This window comes from Calonectris borealis, chromosome 4 (assembly GCF_964195595.1).
Source record: "Calonectris borealis chromosome 4, bCalBor7.hap1.2, whole genome shotgun sequence".
NCBI lineage: Eukaryota > Metazoa > Chordata > Aves > Procellariiformes > Procellariidae > Calonectris > Calonectris borealis.
Genome location: NC_134315.1, coordinates 28,635,234 through 28,660,899, shown reverse-complemented (window position 1 = coordinate 28,660,899; position 25,666 = coordinate 28,635,234). Strand labels below are relative to the sequence as shown.

Sequence of the window (25,666 nt, the reverse complement as noted above, 5' to 3'; positions counted from 1 at the left end):
CACTTCATTCTCTTTCTCTGAAACTTTCCGAGGTCTTATTTTGCTATCCTTTCAATCCTTCTAAAATGCTGCTGTTATGTAGGTGCTGCGCTGGGGCCAGACTTTCAAAGCTGTTTCCTACATTCCTAGTCCCACTTGTTTCTTTGTTCTCCTCCCTGCTTTTTTCAAACCACCTTCCACATTATGTATTATTCCATTCTTCAGTTTTGCTCTCTCCCTGATGGAATATCTTCATCCTGCATGTTTCTAAATAATTAATACTTCGGTACATGTAGTACTTTGTAATATATTTTTTATTCTTGCACCATTCCAGGAACTTCATTAGCATAATGGTAGGATAGATGCATATTGAACTAGAAGTTGATTTAGTGCAGTGCTCTCAGTTCCTATTGTAAGGTCACAATTGGATTTCATTAGAGACTAAGAGTAAAGCTGCTGGCATACACTGTCATTGTTTGGTTCTCATTTAAGCTTTTGAAAACAAAAATTAGCATTTAAAATGCTGAGAAGAGTAAATTACTAAGCCCCTAGGCACCAGAGATATTCACCTAGCAAGACTCAAGGCAGGTCAAGTCCCTCAGCTATACTGTTTTACCCTGGATTACCTTGGTATCTGCATTAGTGATATACCATGCTGTGGGATTCTTTCCACACACAACTTTGTTGACACCAGCAGCCAACTGGTGTGTGCTTTTGCGCAGCAATGGTGCACTCAGATTAGATTCCCTCCAGCCAGAACCAAGGCTGGCACTCAATCACTACTACAGAGTGGCAGACCAATCCTAAAGCCATTCTTAAAGAAATCTCTGTTCAACACATCAGTGCGACCCCATATCTAGAGGTGATGACACACCAGTGCTGAATCTTCCCCCGATTTCAGGAGCTTTGGATTTACTTTGTTTTGCTTGTTTCTTTCAGGGCACTGTTTTTTTGCCCAGTAGAAATGTAATAAAAATAGTGCCCAAATAAAGATTTCTGGTTGCTAATTCAGATCACAGAATTAGGCTTTAATGTTGTTCAGCTACTTATTCAGTGGCTTTGACTTATGGCAAAGTGACTGATAAAATGTCTCAACAGAGTATAAGATGATGGTGATGCTAGGTTACGATCAGGTGGTAGCTCACTGATCTTTTAAACCAAAACAGGGATGTGATTAATTTAAAGAAGTCCTCGACATGTTAGTGAATCTGGTTTGAGCTTTGGAACAACGCTGTAGCAGTGGAAAGGTGGCACAAGAGTGAAGTCTTTCTTTCCCCTTCTGAGAAACCTACGTGTCATGTCACAAACTGCTAGACCCCAATGGGAACCATGACCAAGCTGTAGCAGTCGGCTGCACGTACAGCCCCTGCAGAAGATGGCAGTACCTCAGCCTAGTTAAAATCTTTCCCTGGTTTCTTTGTACAGGACACAAGAGGCTCCAAAATGCACTTTCAGTGCTGGCACCTCAGTGATCTTTAGGCAGCTCCACCTTGCTGATAACTTGAAAAGTGCATGCTCCACCTTGCAGCATCATGATGAAAAGACAGTATCAAATTGTTGTCAACAGTCTGTCACTGTTAAGGTATAGCTTCATTATCCACCATGGAAGTGGATACGCAGGTTCTGCCATGCTGCAGATATCATCATGACAACACGCATTGCCCTCTCATTCTGAATTCTGGAGCTGGTGCTCCCCACCTCCTGCCCTAAGAACTGCACAGACTGACAGGTCTGGCCCAGATTTTGCTGTTCACATGACCTAAAGCAAGCTGTATGACCATATATTCAAACCGCGTGGAACCCTTGCTCCAAGACATAAGTCTGCGTAAGGAATAATACTCGCAACACTTCATTGAAAACTCCTGCCAGTCTTCTCAAAACAGAATACTGAGTCTCGAGGATTAAGATCAATCAGACCATTGATCTCTGTAACCGCAGCACTGTCCTGAGCACATGGTGGCAATTAAAGGTCTACTTAGTAAGATCAAAGAGAAGACAGCAAAGGTGAGTTTTCCTAATTCTCAAGAGACTGAACAGACTGCAGAACAGACCAAGAGAAAAGAAAACCTTGGCTTCAGAGACATGAGTCAGAGGCCAGCTGCCTCTGAGTGAGGCACACAGATGACTGCTTTGCATTGCCTGCTAGGTGGAAACACATGGTGTGCACCCAGGGCCAGCTGCTGGCATGCCCTTCACTGCTGGAAAATGTGTAAGGAGGATGTAAAGTCCTAGGATCAAAACAGCTCTCATGAAATTGAACACAGGTCACTCCCTTCACTGCCTAATGTATAGGCACCCTCTGTGATTTACTGTCAACTGTTCAGTCAGTACACTATTCTTACTTTTAATGCTGGATCTTTTGATTATTTTTAAACAGAAAGGACTCCACTAGATGTAACAGCAGAAGTACATACAGCAGAAGGAAAACAAGTTTCATCCAGTGCAGCTTGCATGCATTCATCATTTCTAGGGCACAGAAAAGTTTATCCTTCAACTTCTTTATTTAGATAGGCCAGCCGAGTATGAAGCATTCCTAGATTTCTTGTGGGATAAACTGGTATATATTACATATTTTTTGGCAATTATCAGTGGTCTACTGATTTTGCATTCTAGGACAATTCCCTGACCAGTTCTCTAGTACCTCTGGGTAATCCACATCTTCAATTTTTGATGATGATTTATTTCTATTGATATACTAGAAATAAACATAATTTTCTTATTTCTAAATAGATCTCAAACCCATTTCAATGCAGTTTCTGTTAGCAAAGGATTTAACTAAATAGCAAAGGCTTCCATCAGAAACCTCAGCTGTCTCCCCTTCAGAGCAGCACAGTTGATGAAAAGGCACTTTTTCATATATCCTTGTAGAAATAAAATATTCGTCCCATCTTTTCAGTACTCAATCTTGATCAACTTCATCTTCACTGCTGGTGAAGTGGAAAGACCTGGAAATGGGTTCTGCTTCCTTTCTGACGGTGCAGATGAGTGATTTCATCTCATCTGAACATCACCCATTACTTTCCTTAGCTTTGTAGCTATCCCAAATAATTTCCTTCTATTCTGTGCTTTCACCAAAATTAGAGAAATTGAAATGCTTTGAAGGATCAAACTTAAAGACACTTGCACTGATGCTTAGAGTTACAAAGGTTAGAAAAACAACTGTGCTATCTATTTGGCACTCGTGAAAATTTCTTTCTGGCACAAAGTGACACTAAGGTTTCTTTCCCTTCCTTCCCTTCTGCTCTGGCTTTGTTGTATTTCTGACGTATCTATTAACTCTTCAGCAGTTTGAGAGGAGAAAAACCATTGTGATTTTTCATCACAAGGTCAAGAGCAGTATTTTTCTCTTATTCTTTATAACAGATTTGCAAATAACTTTCTTGTGGCTGTAACTTTCTGTACTTTAAGCATAAGTCTCTCGCAGAAATGTTGCAAGAACCAGAAAGGTTCTTAAAAAAACTCACAGAAGATAGGAGAGGGATGGGAGAGAGAACCATTTCAGTGCTGAGGCAGAAGCTACCTTCTAAGATATCCCATGCACTTCTTTTCACTTCACACATAATTCCTTCTTAGGCATTGAACTAAACTCTACTTTCAAAGTTTGTATGTCCTACTTTCTTTTACTATGATTTTGGAGCAGTTTCTGCCTCTATCCCGTCGCTGTTAGATGGGTCTTGTGTCCACTCAGAAAGTTATGCCAAATGGTTATTGAACAGAAAACGTGAAATATGCTTAATATTCTCAACATGCAGCTAGCCAGAGAAATGGGAAAAGCAAGCTGTTTTTCTTCTCTCACACAGAAGCAAGCAGAAAAAAATCTTATCACCAAGACTGAAAGACTGAGGGCTGTTTTGTCTGGGGATGGGAGAACTGAGAGGAAACATCAGAGTGGTCTTCAAACAGAAGAAAGGCTTCTGCAGCAACAAAAGGAATCCTTGATGCCATGACCTTTGCGTAAGGAGCAAACGTAATCGTATCCAATTACACAAAGTGGAAATTTAGGTTAGACATCTGAACAGATATTACAATAGCAAGGATAATTGAGCACTGGAGGAGACTATGAAATACCTGTCAGAGAAAGTTTCAAAAAACAGGCTAGACAAGAAACAGTCTGGAAAGATATGGCTACACCTGAAACTGAGTAATGGACTAAATGGTCTTTTAAAGCCCCTCTCAGTCCAGTACTTTTTAATGACTTTGTGATTCCACATAGACTTGTGGCCTATTCACGCCCTGGATTATTTCCTGGAAGTAAAACTAAACACCCAGAATTATTTCATCTGTGTTCTATAAAAACCCAACATGTACTACAATTTTTCCTCCTGATCAAAAACACAAGTGGGAAACCTTGATCCGTGTTTTGTACCTGGTGGCACTGGCAAGTACCTTTTCCCTTGTTACTCATCTGCAGCACCTGCAGTGTGCTACGCAATCCACTGCATTTTTTGGCATGAAGACCTACCACCACATTTTCCAGAATGTCTCATTTAGCCCCAAGTGGTCCAGATTTGTTCCTGGTATGGGACATGAGGTAAGTGACAGAGACAGCAGCAGAATGGTCAACAATTTAGCCATTTTATTAATGACTAGATGAGTGGTTTATCTCATATATTATGCAATTGTACTTATGACTGCATAGCTTCAATGACAGCAGAAGAGAAAGGACAGCAAAATACAACGGCAAAAGAAGAAAAACAAGCACTTCCTTGAAACATGATCAAAAGATCTTGATTTCATGGTTGGGTTGCTGTCATCTGAAAGGATCCTTATCATACTGCAAGTTACATAAGCCAGCACTGGCAGCAGAAAAGAGTGAACTAAAAAAGCACTCTCAAAGAGAGGTGCACAGCTTTCATACACTGAGTTTGCACAAAAAGTTCACATAAAAAATTGTAGGTAGAAAAAGCATTTAGGGAGAACACAGACACCTACGTTCACAAGAACAATACACAAAATCTCTGCCATTCTTGCCTCGGTTCTTGAGAACCACAGAGCACAGCTTCCTAATGTCTTGGTGTTCATTTTCTGGCTGGAGTTGTTTGCAAGCCAGAAAGTCAGCCTTCAGAAGCTAAACCTCCTAAGTGTCCAGTTTGCCAGGCAAACATCTGTCTGTGCACTTGGATTGCTGATGAACTCTTGATTGGCATTAACACATACAGAAAAAGCCCAGCTGACCACTTCTGAGACTCACCACAAAGTGATTATCTGTGATAAAGGTGGTATAATTTTACCCCATTGTAGAAAGGAGCCCAGGATATTAATGAGAGATCATCCCAGAACATCTGCGTTACTAAGAAATGGAGGGATTTGGGCACAGCAGGTCAAATCTTGGCGAAAACCCTGAGCTGCCTTGCACAGACCACTTATGTCCACATGAGTTTGAGAGCAACCGTCCACAACAGCCTCTGTAATTTCCTTTGCAGTGATTTTGCCATTTTCCAGGGATATAATTTTTATCAATTAAAGGTCAGAGCTTCTCTTGGAATTTCTGCTGCACCTCCAACACATGGCCAAGAAACACCAGTATAAATAGGCCTGTAGCTTCAAGGAGTCTGAATAAGTTCCCATAAGAAATAACCCTCCAGCAAAAGAGTATCTGGAATGCTTTTGTCCTTCTACCTGCAAAGCAGCAGGAATAGAGGTGCGCAATTATGTGATTGTTTTCACTGGACTGTTGCCTTCACAGCTAGGAGCACATGTAAACACAGACAAAAGGCCAAAGCTTGCGTCAATATGCTGATAGTCTCAAATGACTGTCATGTATCAAGTGTATGATATGCAGCTGGGTCAAGAAGAGAGTTTTAGTTGCTCATTGTCCAGTATGTGGTTTCCACAGAAGTTCTCAGGTTCTGGCCATTTTTCGCTCCCACAGCTGTGAAAAAACAAACCAAAACAAACCAAAACAAATCTCTCTATTTTTTAAAATACCACGCTTTTTTTTTTTTAACTTCAGAAATATCCTCCTAGGATGATGCGGGAATCCCACTTTCAGCCAATGTCTGTGCCATAACAACATCTCTGTGACATAGCATTTATTGAAAATGACAGCCTGACAGACGGCAGGGCAAACCCTTTAATCCCAGTTCTTGACAGAGTAGTAGGTTGCACATCTGATGCCAAAGAACATTTTCCTCATGTAGGCAAAGCCATGTGCTCTGTGAAGCCTTCAAACTCCTAAAGCTATGATGGAGGCGGCTCAGTTGTAAAAAATACCATGCACCCTCAGATGGTTAATAAAACATCTTTGGTGATATATATTGCACGATATAGCACCTTACTAGCTTAAGAGTTAGACAGAAAGGAAGAGGGAAAGGGTGTAAGTGGAAAAGAAAGAAAATGACAGATTTTGAGGAGAAATTGTCAAAAAGTTCCTTCCATGCAACTGCCAGGAAACAGCAGCCAACCACTGTAAGAGGCCACAAGAGACAAAATGGCCTTTCATGGAACATCTTTCAGGTCACCAACTGCCAGAATTAGGAAATCAGAAAAATGAGATGCACAGGCAATTTCTATAAATTATTCACTACAAAGAAAAATGCACATTTTTCCCAGATAACAATAATTAGGCCCATGGGGAAAAAAACAAAGCAAAAAACCAGCAACAACAGCTTCTCAGTTTTCCTGCTTATCTCCATATGAATAACATGGATAAATTCAAAATGTAGGCTAGGAAACGTGGATTACAAATGATTTGACAAGCCCTCCTCTGAATCAGAATTTTACTTTACAATTACTGTCCACTTTCAGACTTAAAAAGCATGGCATAACATTCCTTTGTGATTCTCTGCACTGGAGGATCACCAGAGGAATTTCCAAGCTAAAAGTTTGGGGTATCCCAACTTGGGAGACATGCAGAAAGATGTACACTTCAAGCAAGTGCTGTGCCTTTCAGAACAACCTCGGGGAATACGTGGTGAAATATATAACTGTCTAGTTGCTGCTTGCCCTAAATACACTGCTTTATCAGGGTGTCAGCAGCTGGGACTCAAGTGAGGAGTACCAGATTCAGAGGTAATGGGTTGGGCAAGAGTCCCTGCCACTGAAGTGAGGGACATCTGTAGCTTGTTGTGTACGTCCATTGCCCCACAAACCAATATGGTCAGGCAGACCAGCTGCTCTATGAATCAGAGGAGAGGTGGAACTAGGAGGCACTTGAACTGGGAATTAGGGAAGAAAAGGAAACCACTACATTGGGGCTTTGATGAGGAAACAGAAGGGTGAACTGGAAGAAAAGGAGGTCAGGCAATCTCTCTTGGGGAAGTTCACTAGGTGAGGGGTTAGTACAAGAAGCACAATGAAACTTGTACAGGTAAAAAAGGCTTTGCAAATTAAATGCATGTGCATAACTGAAAACCTGCAAGAGGCCACCATGTAACTTAAACACTGACACAAACTTCTTTTTGGACCATCGTGCACAGAGACGACACCCAACCCATACATGATGGGTTCTCTGTTCTGGAGGCAGTCCAACCATTCTTCTCTGTATTGCCTCCTCTCTCCAGTGGTTCTCTCCCACCAGCCCAGCTTCACTTTTCTCTTAGGGTCTCTCACCTTGCCTTTATATTTCCAGCTTACACTGTTTTTGCACAGCATTGACCAACAGCATGTTCTTCTCAGCTGGCTTCTGCTGCGTCAGGAATTCTCCCCATCTGTAGATAAGTTTGCAAGCCGTCAAATTTTAACTCCTTTTTTATAAGAATACAAGAACAGCTGTACTGGGTAAAACCAAAGGTCTGTTTAGCCCAGCAGAAGGTTTTCTGATGGAAAAAGGAATTTAGCATTGTGGGTGCCATTTGTTTTTGAATTGGAAGCAGCTGAAAGGATGGAGGCAACTGTCCCTTATTCTTAGTCAAAGAGCATTTGACATATCCCCAGAATGAGCAGAGAAGGCCTTCATTAAGCAAGAGCAGTCATCTGTATGCAAAAAAAGGCCATGTGATTTGTTCTCCGTACACTCTTACTATACATCAGTGAATCAGTTAAGAGCTGACTCCTTCCAACCGTTTGTGGATTCTTGTTTGTGGATTCATGCCTTGCCTAAATTGATATCAGCAGGAGCATCTACTTCTAGACATAATCTGGCTGTGTCAATTGCCAACAGCAATTACAGAAACTCATGGGGAACATTGGCTGCAGGTTACCAAAACAGATGTCAGTTGTAGCAACACAGGCATGGGACTGAATTTCAGAGTGCAAACAGCCCAATGTGCCACGTGTAAGTTCCAACAGCTCCGACCACAAATCGGAGCAACAGCTAAAAATCACGCTTTGCAACCATCATTCACATTCAGAGCACTCCCTACTTTCATTTGCCTCGTAGAATCACATACGTATCACAGTATTAAAATGCTTTTTTGTTTCCTGGTAAGGTTTTTTAACCTTACCAGAGGTACATAAAGCAGAGATGTGGAGATGTGACAACAACGAATTAGAAACACAGGCTCATTCCTATTAGAGGAGGACAGTCATTCTAGAAATAAGGCTAATGAAATTTAGAGATTAATCATACTGGTAGATTTTTTTTTTTTTAATCTATTAAATTTTAAAGCAAATGGCAAGAAATGTTTCTGCAAGTTTTGTGCTGTCATCACTCACAAATGTGCACCCTTTTTAATTCACATCTCTGCTTCTGCATAGGTGAAAAGAGGAAAACATTTTGAAAATGCTGAATACACTAATCCAAATAATCCGTACGGGCAGGTCTACCTCATGTTAAGATCTGGCCTGAGCCTGCCCCACCTTGTTTTCTGTTCACAGTCTTATTGCCACAAGCGCACTCTCCAGTCCTTCCAAGGCAAAAACCCTAAGGTGAGAACAGCAGAGTGAGCTTTGCCGTAGCTTTGTATGCAGCACAAGTCAGGCCCGGGATCTACAAGTTCTTCAAACATTTTACAAACCTGCAGGTCATCCCAACTCCCAGAGTATGTCCTGTACCCTCTTGAGTACCCCTTGCCCCTCAGAGAAAGCTACAGGAGGTAATACGCAGCCTGTTTTCTGCATTATCTAAACATCCTTGGGGAATGCTAGAGCAGCCTGCAGAAAACATCTCCCCACATACTAGCTGTTGTCTCACTAAACACAGGCAGCAACCAACCTGAAACTTCTGAAAGGAGTTCAGCACAAAGCACAAGTTTTCCACTAACAAGCAAAACATTCATATCACTGATAACATACAAATTAACAGAAATGGCGCACTGTCATAAACATTGCCCAACAGAACGAAAATAACCTGATGCCAACAAGCAGTGTGACAGCTCCAGAAGCCTGGGACTAGTTTTATATGGAGCTAGACAAATTACTCGCTGAAAACTGTCTTTGGCAGTTGTCTACATAGTTCAAAGCAAGACTAGGAGAGGCCCTATCCTTCCTGCCAGAGGAGGACATTAAGCATGGTAAAGCCTCAGCAGAGGACAACTATGAGAGGAAGGTGGAATAAGAATCAGTGTGATCTTTAAGGATGGCACACTGATCATGGAGAGGCACACTCACATAAAGTCTTGTATGCAAACTCTCTTAACCAAAGACCAGTGACATACTGTAACTCCCTGCTTGGGTGAGTCATTTGGCCATGCCTACACCACCCTTACATCCATGCCCGCAGAGGGAGAGGTTACTCTTTTTGTCAAGTTGTCTCAGCAACTCCAGGTGCCGAGAGCTCAGCAAACAGTAGCCATCCTAAGCATTTGCCCATGCTTTCCTGCCTTTCCTACTTTGTGACTATGTGATTTGCCTCCCTGTGCTCCTAGAAGATGCAGGAGATGCTGGAGTGGCAGATCCTTTCTGCCTGCTCTGCCTACCTAAGCCAGATCCTGGCATAGTTCCAAGCTTCCCTGAGTGCCTGCTAAAAACAACATTTAAAGCCAAAGGTAATGTCAACCACAAGTTTATTTCCCTTCCCAAACCGCACTAACCTTGAGGTGAATTAAGACATGCACATTTCTTCATATTCTGTCTTTTGTGTCAGTATTATCCCACCTGTAGAATATGAATAGATTTTATAGGTTTTGAAGTAAATGGGTTGCATTCTATATATTTTTAGATCTTCAAAAAAGAGCATGCATTTGGAAAGCCTGGCTCTACAAGGACTTTGTTAAAGAAATAAAGGATGCAGTATTAGAGAGTCAGGGACAATTCTGGCCTCAGGTCTTTCAACTCCTCTGCCTGCTGATCACCATCCCCTTAGCTTGAGAGGTGACAATAGAAATCAGACGAGTCAAATAAAATAATGGGCTATTTCTGTTTAGTACGATAAAAGACACTTTCTGGAGGCTTTGTCATGTCCAAATATCCTCTCTCATCCCAGGTTTATCACAGACAACTCGAACCAAAGAGACTACGGTAGCTTTATGACATATAAACAAATTTCTAAAGTGAATATTTAAATTTGTAACAATTTATATCTCTCAAAGTTCAAAATTATACTAACAAGTTGATGAGAATGATCGGTACTTTCCAATGCCACGGTCTGAGGGATGTTTTGACTGGTCCCTCAAGGATGGGGTAGGATGGGTGGGAACCACCCCAGCCACACACCTGGATTCCCACAGGAGATCCCTGGCTCCTCATATGAGAATAAAAATCCTGAAAAAAAAGAGTCAGCTATGCATTGAGGGAGAAAAAGGATTTGTAATCAGGGCTCACCTGGAGATCCGCTGTTTTGTCTCTGGAACTGCACTAAGCAGGTACATACACAACCACAAATGGTACAGCCAGCAGAGAACAGCCTACCCTCTGGGGACAGGCAGCCGCTCCTGTTTGTAGGGATTAAAAAAGAATTCTCCTGGGAGAAGAATTTGCTTAAGCCTTCTCTGTTTTCTCCGTGCATTTGCAACATCCCCAGGTGGGGCAAGAACCATTCTCTTCCCTTTCAGGAAATAATGACCTAAGTAGGACCTTCAGCGACTGAACTGCAGGAAAACCATTTTCTAAGCTCTACTTGACAGCAGGTAGTTACAGCTAAGTGCTAAGTGGATTCAGAAAGCCTCTGGTTAAAATGGTAGCACAATAAATACCAAGTCAATCCACGTAAACATCCATCAGTAGTTTGCTGCACATTCTGCAAACTAAGGGCAAATATACTTCTGATCTTCTGCTCAAGCCATACCTCAGTCTAACCTTACTGAACGGCCAACATAGCAAAGGAGTTTCCAAAAATAAGGTTCTATATATTGGAAGAAATTACCTGGAAAAAATCATATATTAATTCCATTTTACTGGCGTCTATAATTTTTTATAACTACGATTTTTTTTTTTTTTAAGGAGCATAAAGTTGATTATTATCGTTTCATGCCAACTGTGGAAGCAGAGAAACAAGGCAGTAAGTCTTTAAAGAACACAAGGTATTTAGCGTTGGTATTTAACAAACTAATGATTTGCCACGCTGAATTCAGCGGCTAAGACGACCACACCGCCTCGGCAGAAGCAGAAACGGTGGGTAAGGGAAGGCAGCAACCTGACGAGGGAGAGGACCGCACCCGCCCGCCCCTCCCCGCCCGGCGGCGGCCGCTCGGCGGCCCTCTACTGCCACCTGGCGGGCGCGGCGCGGCAGCGCCCCGCGGCCCCAGCCCCGCGGCAGATGAACAGGGCGGTTCATTCCACATAAAGTCACTCTGTTGAAATAATGACATTTTAAGAAAAAAAAAAATTAAAAAAAATCAAAGAATAATATTTGAAAGGTTTATTCAATACAGAGAGAGATAATAAGTCCAAACTACATTTCTTGAAGCTGTTTTATAACTCTGGTCTTTCCAAGCTTTTCTAAAAAAAGGCAAAGTTGCTTTCAAAAAAAAAAGCAATATTAAATGGGATGCAACATTACTCTCCTTACAAGTACTAATAAAAAACACTGAGCATGATTTTTCTGGTTATCTTCCATCATCTTTGAAAGCCTAGCATGAAACTTTAAATCCTGGTTTCGTTTTGCACAAACACTGTCAAAGGAGAACATTTTCATAAGCACTAGGGACTCACAGAGTTTCTCAATACTTATAAATTACATATGCCCAGAAACATTCCCAAGCACTGAGCTGACTGTCACAGGATGGCCTCTGTATAAGCTAGGAAAACATTCGCTGGCTGCAAAAACAGGGAACCTATTTCCCATGTGCATAGCTGGAACTGGATGGAGTATTAAACATACCCTGCATATTTTTGTGCCCAATCTCATGAATATCTCTACAGAAACACCTACTACCTCTGCTGCTTTTTCACTGGCTTAGTGCAGCACATGGCAATATGCCATTCGAGATGGAGCAGTGAACGTCAGGGTCAGTCCCTCCCGTTCCTCTGCACTTTACCATGGCCTCCCTATCCTCTCAAAACATGATGGTAGAGGAGGCAGAGAAGTGCAAGCAACTGTCTATTTGCCTGATAGTATATTGTGACACAGGACTACAGATACACGGTGTGCCTGCATCATGACTTCCTAAGAAAATATAATCAGAATATTGATTTTCCCATCATGTGTGCAGTTAAAAGGGAAAGTCTATTCATGTAAGAATCTGAAATGATAAACGCTAGCTATATTTTGAAACACTGCCACCTGGGCTGCAATTCATCTGACTCCATATTCATATATTCACTCCATATTCACTGTGTATAAACCTCCATATTCAAGCTATTCACATTTTTCTGAAGGAGATGCTTAAGATTAGCTAGAATTCAACCACCCAGGACAGATGTCTTATTCCCCTCATCACTCAGCAGACCACATTCTGGCGATGGTCCTGCAGATGGTGTGAATCAGCCCACCCACACTTTAATCAGGCTGCCTAACTGGGCAGACAAGAGTCAGCATGCTGAGCTAATACCCATACACAAATCCCTTGTCATTCACTCTTGCTCCTTAACAACTATCACAGTACCCCTTGCAAAAAGACCTCAAAAACACTTATAAAACTTCCATGAAGCACTAGACCAAACAGAGATTCCCTGTAGAGGAAAAAAAAAGCTCCTCATCACACAGAGCTTGAAGCAGGGGCACAACTTTTGTCTTAAGCCTGCAAAGGACCCTGTGCTTGGTACCCCTTATTTCTACTTTTAGAAACAGCTTCAGTTCACAAAAGACACAGGATGACTCAAGTGGACTACCTGTTGTATGCATTTCAGCCCAGTCATACTCCTGGAAGGGCTGGAAAGGCTCACTCATTTAGCCCAGGGGAGGAGTGGATTAGGAGAGGGAAGAGAGATAAGAAAGGACAGAAATGGTGAACATCTAAACTGTGCACTCTGAAAGAAACAGGCTTAAACAACAGCTGAGAGCACTGTCAGAAATTGCTCTCAACAATACCCCTGCATAAATCAAGAATATTCCCCACTGCAGGGGCACAGCCAACCATCGATTTATGCACTCATACCTACGAGGCAGCTGACACTCGCATCAGTAACCAGGGAAAGATCTGATCTGGAGGGAATGTAGCAGGCAGCTCTGCCTGCTGGGTCAGGCAGAGATGCTTGTAGAGAAATATCCTGGCACTCCAGACACACACAGGAAAGTGATCAGCATGAGCTCCCTCTACATGGCAAAATGAAGTAGTACTGAACTAGTTCCAGCGCTGAACCCCTACTTTGAAGAACTGAAGAGCTCACCAGCAATAAGGTAATAGGCTGATGATACGATACTTAAGTCATGTGCCTCTCTCCTCCCATTAAGACCTTTAATGCTTAGTCTGTAGTGATCGACTCTTACGTTCAGAACCAGCTGGTCCTGGGTAACTGCCTGTTTTGGTATAGATTCTACCAGAATCCATTTTGGGAAGCACCAACACGTAGCAAGTAAGAACAGAAATGGGAAACAAAAGCATAGAGTGCTTAGCTGTTACTGTGTGTAGTTTCATAAACTGACTCAAAGCCTTGCCTATGAAAATGGAGATGGTTCTAAATACTAGCTAGATGTTATTCCTGGCATCACAGAATCTTATGTTTCCTATTTTACTGGAAAATAGTTCCAATGGGATTGTTGCATAAAACATAAAACCGAAAGACATCACATGCCATGTACTCCCCAGCTTGTAGAAACGTGATGAGATGAAGAAAGCTGTGACAAGTACAGGGGTGCATGAACATGGGAAACTATCTTCAGTCTTTGCGAGCAGTAAGCAAAGCTGCCAAGTGGATTCAGTCCCCTCAGGCTTATGTCCAGAAGACAAACAAGTTACAAATGCAGCTTTAGTCACAGGAAAACAGAACGCTATTGACCCTATGGCATTAAACAGAGTACCGGGGTAACTACCACTCTTTTCACATCCTTTTAGAGCTCTGAAAATTAAAAAATCCCCAAACTTCTCTCCACTGCAGTTTTCCTCCTTCTCCCCATACAGTCATCACCCTCTAAAAGGTTTCAGTTGCAATGTTATTTTGTATCCTTACTCTTGATTTTCACATCCGGTACACAGCAGCGTTTAATTCAGCACAGGAAAAAGAGGTAGTCTTTTTTTTTGGTGTGGCTTTTTAAAAATTTTTTAACCCTTTTCGTCGATTATTTGTTTCTCAACCTCTACATTTAATGCCTTACTTGGCAAATATCTTCACTGCAACCTTTTGGGCTTCTCTTTCCTGCATGTCAACATCCATTTGAGTCATTTTCCTTCATAGGTCCCAACTTTGAGCAGGATACTTTGTTCTTCAAACTAAAAAGGAGGGAATCTGAAGGGATAACTTTGTAAAAGGGATAACTCTTTGTAAAAAGATTCAGCCTTCTAAGTTCAGGTGGCCCTCCTCTGGTAAAACTTGATGCAGCTTCATTACTATTGAAGTACATCCAGTTTAAATTCCTAGTCGCTTAAAAACAGAGATTAGCCACCTAAAGATTTGCAGGTTTAAAAAAAGCAACACAAAAATCACCTGATCATAGTAGATATATAAAAATCAGATCACCACAACTAGTAAATGATTTAATACTTAACAGAAGGAGCCATTAAGAAAAAATTGAAAAAATGTATCACAGAAATACTGTTCCCAAAAGCCACAGAAAAACACCGGGCTTTTAAATACTATGACTGTGAGATTTTAAGAAATCTCTAGTCATGCTATTCAATGAAACCTAATAAGGAATTAAGACTTTGCCTAATTGCTAGCAACAACATTCATTGCATATAGAGCATTTTGCATTAGAGCATTACTAATTAGAAAGGAAAACCTGAAGAACGACTTGGGAAAAATCATACCCTATGCATTAGCATACTAACAAGGAGAGGCAGAATTGAATATGCTCACAAAAGACAGGGAATTTGTCTGAGAGTATGTATAATAGAAATAGTTTAGATAATGTTGCCAAGTTTGCTAAAAGGCAACAGACACAGAAGGTTGCTCAGAATTTAGAGGCAGCAGGAAAAAGTGCAAGAAGTTCCATTAAGCGTAGAATAGTACATCGCATGTTCTCTGACCTCCTGGAGAATACGCAACATGGGGGAGCCTATTATCTGAATTTTAAGGGTTTTTCATTAGTGATGAACACAGTGAATTTTCAAGTTGTGGAAACACACAGAACCTGTGTGAAAGATTCCAGTTTCCTGCAACAACTTCACGTGCAGAGTGATGAACAAAGCCAATGGACTACGGTAGGATAAGGAATATATGGTAGGGTCATACTTACAGGGTAGAGCTAGGAATGACACCATTCTGCCAAGGGTTCTTGCTGTACCATCTGTTCAGGCATGCTCCACTCATACCTTCTTAAGGTAGCAGGTGGCAAACGTACGTGAGAGTAAAAATCCTCAGAAACAATTTACTTTCCTGAGATCAGAGTAAAGGTTTTAGGGAAGGTTTTAGAGAATCCCATTGTTCCTGCCTGCAGGGGCACAAGCTGGCAACACCAAGGATGCAGAGAAAGGGAATAGACAATCCTTGGAGGACAGCAGGGAGCTGAAGAAGAGAGAAGCACAGATGGATACCTGACCATGAGAAAACAATTAAGTAATCTCTTACATTGAGCTTACATTTGAGAGAACAGGGCTCACCAGGAGAAGAAAAGGATCTCCCCTACAGTTCTGGGGATGTGATTTCAGGCCTATAGGTACCTAGGTGTGTAGTAATACCAAAGAAATGTGTTAACTAGTCTGCTATATGCAGTAGTTCACACTGAAGTATTACACATGTCCGTGCAGGTAGGAAAAAAACGAACGGAAACCTAGAGGCAAAACTTAGATTGTTACATAGGATCTGAAAATCACAACGTCCACTGCAGCATACTCTGAAACAATGAGAGCAGCAGAGGTTCAGAGCATGACTCAAGAAATGGTGCAAGAGAAAACAATATCCTTTAGGGTCTGGTAAAATTTCTGAGATAAAGGAAGGAAGGAAAAACCAGATGAGCTAAATTAAATTGCTGATATTTGAAAGTTAAATTCAAAAAAAGGCAGATTTTGAAACAAAGGATATTTTTACTGATTGTCTGCTAAGACCCAGAGACTCCAGTAAGATTTATTTTTCCTCATGAGTTTGCAAATGCACCTTTCATGCCCTTGGCAAAGCATTACTCAATCTTTCAAAACTACCTTGCAGTAGTTTAAGTCAGGTTACCAGAAAAAGTATTATTGTGTTCATGTGAGTATGACTCCTGATTTTTTTTACTCCTCCACCCCACCGCCTTTTATTAGCTTCCCTCCTTTAGCCTTCGATCATTATGTTTTTCCTCAGTCAATTACACTCCTGCCAAGTAAACAGATTTATCCTGGTTTTCTAATATGGTAGGATCTCAGTGAAGCCTACAGCATGTGCATACATATATACTCAGCATGAGGTAGCTTTCCCTTTTACTTCCCTCCCTCCGTCCCCCCCTCCCCCACCCCGTTTCCCCACTCAGTTCTGAAGAAGCACCCCTTAAGAGATTAACCCTTTCCCAACCAGCAAGATCTATCATACCATAGCTGTTTAGATTATGGCCTAACTACATCTATAAAACTACCTGACCTTTTTAAATCCAAAAGAGAAAGAAGTTGATGCCCTACCTATAGTTTTTGCAATAACTATAAGCAGCCTTTTTTTGTAGCTGCTTCAAGTGAACACTTAAGATAAAGGGGAGCTTTTCTCATGGAGATCTCAGTGTGCCACCTGCTTCCCCCAAAACAGCAGCTCCAAGAAGGGGCCTCAGACAAAGGCCCTACCCTACTCCAGCCTATGAAGCTGCAGCCTCTACCCACAGGCAGCTTCCTAGACCCTCCTCTGACGGCGGGCACCTCCGCCAGTCATGCCCTACCCCTGCAACGGGCGCCAGCAGCGGGGCGCGAAGCCCCGCCACCCTCCCAGGGCTTGGTCCTGCTGGTTCCAAAAAACCGCCCTAAAGCGACCGCTGCCGCCGCGCATGCGCGGCACCGCGCGCTCGCGAAGCTCTTTCCGGTCCTCGCCAGGTGTTTCCGGGCTGGGGCGGAGGCGGAGGGACAGCGCTGCGGGGCGGCTGACGGTCCCCGTCCTCCCTCCCGGTGCCGCGCCGCCCTGGTCCTGCTTGTGACTGCTGCAGGCTCTCCTGGGGGTGAGCGGGGCCGGGGAGGGGCGTGTTCGTTGGCGGGGCGGGGCGAGGCGAGGCGAGGCGAGGTTGGGCCCTGCTGCCGGCCGTGCGCGGTGCAGCGGTGCCCGCAGGGCCCCGGGCGGTGGGTAGGGGGAGGCCGCGGGGCCCGGGCCGCCTGGGGGGGCTGTGCTGGCGGGGTGGGGCGGTCCGGCGGTAGGTCTCTTCTTCTGAGAGCGTAGACTCACCAACGTCCCCAGAAAGCACCCCCCAGCCGAAAACCCGCGGTGGTTCTGGTGCCCGTTGGCGAGTGGCTTCTCTGTCTCTTGGAGAGCGTCACCGTGTTCTCTGGGTAGATTCGGTAAAGCTTTGTGAGGCTGCCCGAAAGCCGCGGGGTCTCCTGCTGCTGGCCTGCTTTTCTGTCCTCCTCGAGGAAACGTGAGTGTTAACCTTTCCGGTACCTGTGGAGTAGCGTTTCCTCTGCAACGGTGAGTTTGACCTGTCACGGTTTTACCGTCTGGGGAGAGGAAGCAGCACAGTCGGCAAAAGGTGGTGTTCGTTTCCTTCCTCCTTTAGTGGGACGGACAGGTGTTACCCTGCTAAGCACTGCTGTAGTTTAATTCACGTTTCTTCTAGAACTGGCCTCTCGTTTTGGGTCAGCTAAGAGTAGCGCGTGCACTTAGTTGGCCTTAGACAGCTGTGTTGTTTTCTGGCTAATGGCAAGCACAGTCAGACCTGGGAAGAGAAGAGTAATACATTGCAGACTGGCTAACGAGCCTCAGTCTTTCTGATAATTACCTGCCTCTGTAAAGCAGAAACTCATGGAGAAATGAGTTTTACTTAAATGCAAGAGATGCTCATGTACTTTTAACAGCCAAGCTTGTTTTCTATATATTCATCTTAATGGTTGATACAGTTGTACTCAAAATCAGAGCCTATAAACAATGAGTGACTGACTTCTGTTTAAAGTTATGTTGGAAAGAAAAAATGTGACCTCATAGGTATTTTTTCCTGTGAATTGTAAAGATTTCAAATATCTCTAATGCTTTAACATTTTTTTGCAGATTAATAAGCTTACTGAAGCATTGTTATGGAGCTAGAATGGGAGTGAAACGAGTTTTAATTGTCTACTTCCAATTACCTATTTTGAAGATAGAAGTGTGGGGTTATTCTGGGCCTTGTTTTTGAAATTTTAGGCATTCAGCTGGTCATAAGAAGCAGGAGTTAATCTCAGTGTTTGTTTACTTACTTGTTTGCTTTTATTTCAAGCACAGTATTTCCTCTTTTCTAACAGTAACGACTAATTAAAAGATTGAAGTTCAAAATGGCTTGTTCTCATTTTGTTTTAGCTTTTTCCTGCAAGTTACTTTAAATTAGTCTGTGAATTTTAATAAATATTTATATTGTAATCTATCACTTGGATTCAGTAGCTTTTCTTTTGCTTGTCCAACAGTCTAGCTTGAACTAGGACTGCAAGAGTGCAATATGCTTATGCAAGAACTTTATTTAGCACTATACATCATGAGTATAAAAGGTCATTTTTTATCTCTTTCGTAATCTAAGAGTTTTACAACTATTCATATGGTGCTTATTTTGAAAACTTTGACATTTTCTCCAGGTTTAAGTTTATTTTATCACACAAGTTCCTCACGGCCATAATGAGGCTAGTAATTCTTGAAGATTATGATCAGGCTAGTGAATGGGCAGCAAAATACATCTGTAATCGTATTATCCAATTCAAGCCAAGTCAAGGAAGATATTTCACGCTTGGTCTACCAACAGGCAAGTTTTATTCAAAGCCTAAGTGAATAACTAAACCTAGAACTATGTTTGTATCATTGCTAGCAGATACAGTATTTAAAAGAACACAAATATTTTTTGGTAATACTCCAAACATATTTCTATTTAAATATGGATTTGATTTGTGTAAAAAGTTGTGATAAAGTTTGAGAAGCTGAGAAACACTAAGTAAGAAATAAGAAATTTCTTTATGTTGAAAAGCATTGTAGCAAAATCTGACTATGGAGAGATTTAAATACACTGAAAACGTTGTGCAGATACATAGAACAGTAGAAAAACTTTATTTAACAGGGAGTACACCTTTGGGATGCTACAAAAAGCTGATAGAATATCACAGGAATGGTGATCTCTCTTTCAAATATGTAAAGACTTTCAACATGGATGAATATGTAGGTAAGATGTACTAATTGTTTGAGAACACACTATACTGATATTTTTTTTCCTTTATTAAAACTGTTAAATACTTGACAAAGCACGAGATCAGTCTAATATGTTTGTACTTCTAAGTTAGACTTATGTACGTGGGGTCATCTTAAGCATTTTTCTCTATTTCTTTATCCACAAAAATGCAAATAATAAACTAGTCCAGGTGGATCCTGGGCTAAATTCAGTGCTTATAAATTACTTTACAATACTTCTGTAGAAAGTATAAACCATTTACCTTGTGCATGCCAACAGGAAAACTTTCTTCTCAGTATAATTTCAAATATTGCTTTATTTGACTTCTTTCTTAGGTTTGTCTTGCATGCCCTACATTAGTTATACAGGCTAGAATTAAGGCTGTTTGGTTAAATCTTGTAATATGTTAATTTCACTTTAAATGATTTCAGGGCTTCCCAGAAATCATCCAGAGAGCTATCATTCCTATATGTGGAATAACTTCTTTAAACATATTGACATAGATCCAAATAATGCTCATATCCTTGATGGGAATGCTCCAGACTTACAGGCGGAATGTGATGCGTTTGAAAAGAAAATTGAAGAAGCAGGGGGGATTGATCTGTTTGTTGGAGGTATGAGGAAATGCTCTATGGTTAGCTATGATTCCAACAGATACGCTGACTCTTTAATCACTATTTTCATAACTTAGCTAAACCCACTTTTTTCAATTATGGTGTAAGAAAGTTCTGTGACTAACAAAGCATCAGTATGAATTCTAAAACAGAATGGTTGGTGTCCAAGTTTCTAATAACTTAATTTCAAGTAAGTTTTGAATGCTTTTTATTGAAAACGGGGAACCAAAAGGAAAGAATGAGTCCTGAAACTTTTTTATTCACTTACAATGTTTGAGGATATTTGTTGACTCACAGGTCTGGAATGATTTACTTTTTTTAACTTTGAAAAGGCATTGGTCCAGATGGCCACATTGCATTCAATGAACCCGGATCAAGTTTGTCTTCAAGAACAAGATTAAAGACTTTAGCAATGGACACCATTTTGGCAAATGCTAAATACTTTGATGGAGACTTATCTAAAGTACCAACTATGGCGCTAACAGTTGGTGTGGGTACAGTGATGGATGCTAGAGAAGTAAGAACTCATTTAGTTCTAGTTGCATGTGTCTGTTTTCAAGACTAATTGGTATTGATACTGGGATTGAAAGTAAAGAGACCTTTGTTTTGCAGGTGATGATTCTTATAACAGGTGCACATAAGGCTTTTGCATTGTACAAAGCAATTGAAGAAGGAGTCAATCATATGTGGACAGTTTCTGCTTTCCAGCAACACCCTCGTACTATCTTTGTGTGTGATGAAGATGCTACTTTAGAACTAAGAGTTAAAACTGTGAAGTACTTTAAAGGTGAGCACTGAATCAGAGGTTACACGTATTTAAAAAAACCAGATTTTAAATTATATTGATTTAAGTCTGAGCCTTCCAACACTTTACAGTAGCTAATGTATGATGTTATATATTCAATACTAAATGTTAACTTATTTCTTGTGAATGGAAAAGTGCTAAGAGGCATAACTTGTGTTCCTTACATTCCTGACAAATCTACTTTGGAGAAATATTTCCTTTGCTTCCAATTTGAAATGATAGTTTAGTAATCTTCAACTGTATGTAAAACAGCAGCAGTCTGGTGTTCCAGAATACTAGTCTTAAATGTACTGGAAAGTTTCACTTAAAGAAAACTTGATACACTTATTAATCGTGATATATTTTCATGCTACTTTTGCTATATGCTGTAATGTGCTGTCTAGTAAACTTGAAATGTGTGATACAGACTTTGAAGCCACCTGAGGACATTTTTCATACAGTGCAATTAGCATAGCAGTCTATACTGACTCTTAATACATTGCAGCCTTTTACTGTGCTTTTCATATTTGTAGTAGGTGTATTGAGGCAAGCTTAAAGTTGGGATTTTTAATAGTCATTGAAAATTCCTAGATGTGAATTCTTTTTCACTGAGACTGTAGACACTGAGAAAAGTAGTTTTCTCCTAACTATATTAGCACAGCAAATGCAATCGTGTAAATCACTCCTCTTTCTCACTACTTTCTCACTAGCATTGGATACTTGTAGTATTTGAGGCATCTGAGATCAAGATTGTAATTTATGAAATTATTTTTTAGAGCACTGTATCACCAGTGTCCATATATGTACTAGACTGCAATTCTGGCATTAATGTGATTTTTATCCTGGTATCATTTGTGGCAAACTTGTTAATTTTTTTTTTTTCAGTATGCTGTTCTTTGCTATGTATTGTGTGTGTGTGTTAGTCTTTACCTGTATCACACTGCTAGATAGTACTTATTGTTGTTTTCAAAGACAATTTAATTAACTGCTTGGATAAATTTTAGACATTATCCTGTATTTCATATAAACAAAAGCTTTACTTAGGAGAGATATAAACCTACTGTAGAATTACTAGGTATGAATGACACTGAACATTGCTTTAAAAAATCAAGGGCTACAGTATATGAATGTGTGCTATTGTGTCACACTGTATTTAATTACCCTGTAATACAGAGCAATAGAATCCTTAAAAAGATTGTTTACTTTAAACTTGCTTAATTTTACCTATTCTCAAATCAGTGAGATTTTCCCCTTTTAAGATGGAGGAGAAATCAATGTGGGTCAAACTTGGAATTATTTCTGAATCTTGATCTTCAGGTTAGACTTCCTAGGAAGCTAGGTAGTTCTTAATGACTGCTAATTATAGCAGCTATTTACTGCGATTTTTCACCATTTAAAAAAATCTCAAGGTACTATATGAAACTTCAAATCTTTTTGATAATCAAGTACCACACTGGCTGGTAACTAGAATAACTCTTAGTCCCCTTCACTTTTTTCTAACTTTCTGAAAACCTATTAGAGGCTAAAATTATCAAGTGTACTTAAATGTTCTTATTGGAAAAGGGAAAGGTAACTTTCTTCCAGAATGAAGCAGAAAATGAATTTTAAATTTACTAATTAGTCTGCAGATAAGTTAATTCAGCATAATTTTTCCATACTTGTCCATGCTGTTCTTAAAACTGTATGCCGAAATCTGTTTATTCAATGCATACTTGAACATACAGCCAGATTTTCCTTTGAAATAATTGTTTTGGCATCTATCAAGTAAGGACTCTGTGTATCTTTAAAAAAAAAAAAGCTCTTGTTTCTAACTGTTTTTTCTGAAACAAGTTCATGGGATTTAAATATCCTTCATGAAATATGGCAGAGGCAATACTTGGTAAGCATTTTTCATGCCTCTAGGAAGTGGGTAATTATCTCCTTTTCATTTCCCTTTTTTAGAAAAGAAAAACACTGGTAGGAAGTGGAATGCTTTAAAGTTCAAAACATGGTTCTAGTTTGAGTAGTGTGTGCAGCTGTTACTCTTTCAGTACAAATGGCTTTTGTATCAATCGTATACTTAGTATTTTCTCACTTACTGTTAAAACTCCTGAAAAATATTACTGACTTTCTTTCCCATGTACATCAACCCAACAGTTATCCTTCATGAAATCTAAGAAACTTTTTTCTTTAGTTATGTTGCCTTCTAAGGTTGTGGGGTTTTTTTGCACAAATATCTGAACCTAAGTCATTACCTCTAGAGACAAAATGAGCTGGATTCTTGAGTCAGTTATAGGTGTGTTGGCTGTTTAGTATGGCTGAATGTGTCACTAATTGGAGAAGGAAATAGTAACATGTGCATTTTGTATTAAATAATCACACACTGATTAGAAATAGATGCTGCATAAAATGCCTTTTGTTGTGGTCACCTACAGCAATGACCTCAGATTGTATAGTTATTCAAATTTCACGTTGCTGCAGTGACATTAAGTTTGCCACCAGATGCATCATGTAGCAAAGGTATTTGAATATTCCTTGCCATAGATCATCACTAAAATGTGCACTTCTATCCGACTTCTTTAACAGTTTTTAAGAAAAATTCTCTACTTTTAATGTTGCATATTATATTTGTAATTTTAGAAGTTAGTCTTTAGTTTGGTGCCAAAATTGACTTTTACTTTGCAGATTGTGAACACTGATCAGTTACTGTTGTTAGTCCTTAAGGTGAAATGAGGTTAAAAATATACCAGTGACTGAATGTCACACATACCTAGATGTAGGTAACATTTTTACTAAGTTGTAACAAAATAAAGCAAGCAGCACCTTTTTTTATTGCTGTTTTCAGCACTTTCCAAAATTAAAGTTTCTGAATAGGAAAAAAAAAAAAAAGTACTCCCCTAATCACAACTGTGTATGAGTTGTATATGACCAAAAAAAGCCCAGCTAGAATAGAAAACAGTTAAACTATTGAAGTTCTGAATCTGCATTAACAGTCTGGATGCTTTTAGTTTGGTTTTGCCTGTCTAGGACCACCAGTACACTATGAATTACAAAGACAGCAATACCACAATGCTAGAACATTGCAATTCAAGCTATAAGTAAAAGTATCAGTATGTGTACATCTGATTTGTATGACAAATCGTAGTATAAGGGAATTTCATGTTGCTGTTACGCAGTTTTTAATACAAAGGAAAGATGGGTGGATCTTATGTATACAACTCATTGGAAGTATTCCAGATACACTTTTTGATGGGTCTATTATCAGAGAGCTGTCTCATCCATGCTCACTTTATACTGAAGATGTCAATAGTATTCAAGTGATAGAGGAATATATATGCTGTGTTTAACTTCTGATTTTAAACTACTTTAAATAGCCATTGTTATTCTCTTCAGTGAACTATTTAAAATGTATACTTTGAAGCAAACTCCAAATAAAAATGTGGATAGAAAGATGTGTTAAAAAGTATAACTAATGTAAAGCTGGCATTGTTGCTTTCCCCCCCAAGGTTTAATGCATGTGCACAATAAGCTTGTGGACCCACTGTACAGTATGAAAGAAAACTGAAAGAAGAATTGAAGAGGAACTCCATGTGGGTCAACAGCAACAGTTTTAGGTAGCAGATGAGTTCACTGCTATGCAATATGCTGAAAACTGTTTCAAATGGGGAATCCTAGGTACTGTATTTTTTAAGAGGTCCAATATCTGTACATTCACATTCCATCTCTGTTTGCTGTGGTTGTGCATTTTGCTTTAACATTTGGAGCTCTGTTGTTGGCTGGTACATAACTAAATTGAACAGAACAAACCTACGGGAGACTGCATGTTATGTAGGGGGGAAGAGCAGAGCACTTATTCTAGCACAGCAGTGTAATGCATCTGCCTTGTGTTAGAGAAAATGGTATTTTGTTTCCAGGAATTTGTAATTTTTGGCTTGAGTAGTATAACTACATTTTGCATTTGTGTCTCTAGGCAGAATGATTTTGGCCTTTGTCAATACTATGGACTTGTAATAGTTGTACAATTTCTACTATGAAATGTTCTGTTTACATATATCTAATGTACACTGAGCTTTTGCACTTGGTTGCCTTAAATTTATCTTAAACAGTTTTTGGGCATCTCAAGTCCTGCTGTACAATTCAGGCAAATAAAAATACAAAAACAGTGCCTAAAATGCACCAAATTAGTGAAAGTTGTAACTTACTCCACAGATAAAAATATTAAACTTCTGCCATAGCACTTTTTCCTCTCATGTATTTCAAATTACTTTAGGATTTTTATATTTTTCGTAATTGAGCTTTATACATAAGGAAAAATCTAAATGTTCCTTTCTGGAGGTACCTGTTTAATTGTACCATTGATGTTACTATTAAATGCCTGAAAAGAGTTTAATTTACAGGAATATAATGTCTGCAAGTTTAGGACATGATCATTTAAAGTCAACTGTTAATCAACTTTGCAATAGTTACCTCTCATTGTATCATTATAAACATTGAGCTTTTACGAGGAATGTTATTTCCTACTTTGAATATAAGTAAAACTTAAATATAAATCTGTAATTTCAAAATTGTTTTGTTTCTAATATAAATTCTGACATGAATAAATACTTCAGGGTTTCATGGAGATGTTAGGAATTTTGTGCCTTCTCCACCTAAGGAGGAAGTTAAGAGTTT

At 40.1% G+C, this 25,666-nt stretch overlaps 1 protein-coding gene across 7 annotated transcripts; it reads left to right on the top strand.

Annotated features, from left to right (window-relative positions):
* The first annotated feature begins 17,292 nt into the window (after positions 1-17,292).
* Positions 17,293-25,616, top strand: GNPDA2 (glucosamine-6-phosphate deaminase 2). Of its 7 annotated transcripts, XM_075149003.1 has the most exons (8): positions 17,327-17,446; positions 17,680-17,857; positions 19,038-19,205; positions 19,515-19,612; positions 20,050-20,232; positions 20,565-20,749; positions 20,845-21,019; positions 24,502-25,616. In XM_075149003.1, exons 3-8 carry the CDS (start codon positions 19,078-19,080, stop codon positions 24,558-24,560), a joined length of 828 nt encoding a protein of 275 aa, XP_075005104.1. In that variant the 5' UTR covers positions 17,327-17,446; positions 17,680-17,857; positions 19,038-19,077; the 3' UTR covers positions 24,561-25,616. The 7 variants fall into 7 exon arrangements, with proteins under 7 accessions (XP_075005101.1, XP_075005104.1, XP_075005102.1 ...); XM_075149000.1 differs by lacking the exon at positions 17,680-17,857 and having other exon boundaries at positions 17,293-17,446; positions 19,038-19,201; positions 19,511-19,612; XM_075149001.1 differs by lacking the exon at positions 17,327-17,446 and having other exon boundaries at positions 17,595-17,907.
* The last annotated feature ends 50 nt before the right edge of the window (positions 25,617-25,666 follow it).

Bases quoted from the DNA above. Each gene is read 5' to 3' on its own strand.
- GNPDA2 (XM_075149000.1), top strand. From the start codon at position 19,078: ATGAGGCTAGTAATTCTTGAAGATTATGATCAGGCTAGTGAATGGGCA. The intron at 19,202-19,510 runs GCAAGTTTTATT...TTTATTTAACAG, and splicing joins CACGCTTGGTCTACCAACAG to GGAGTACACCTTTGGGATGC. The intron at 19,613-20,049 runs GTAAGATGTACT...AAATGATTTCAG, and splicing joins CAACATGGATGAATATGTAG to GGCTTCCCAGAAATCATCCA.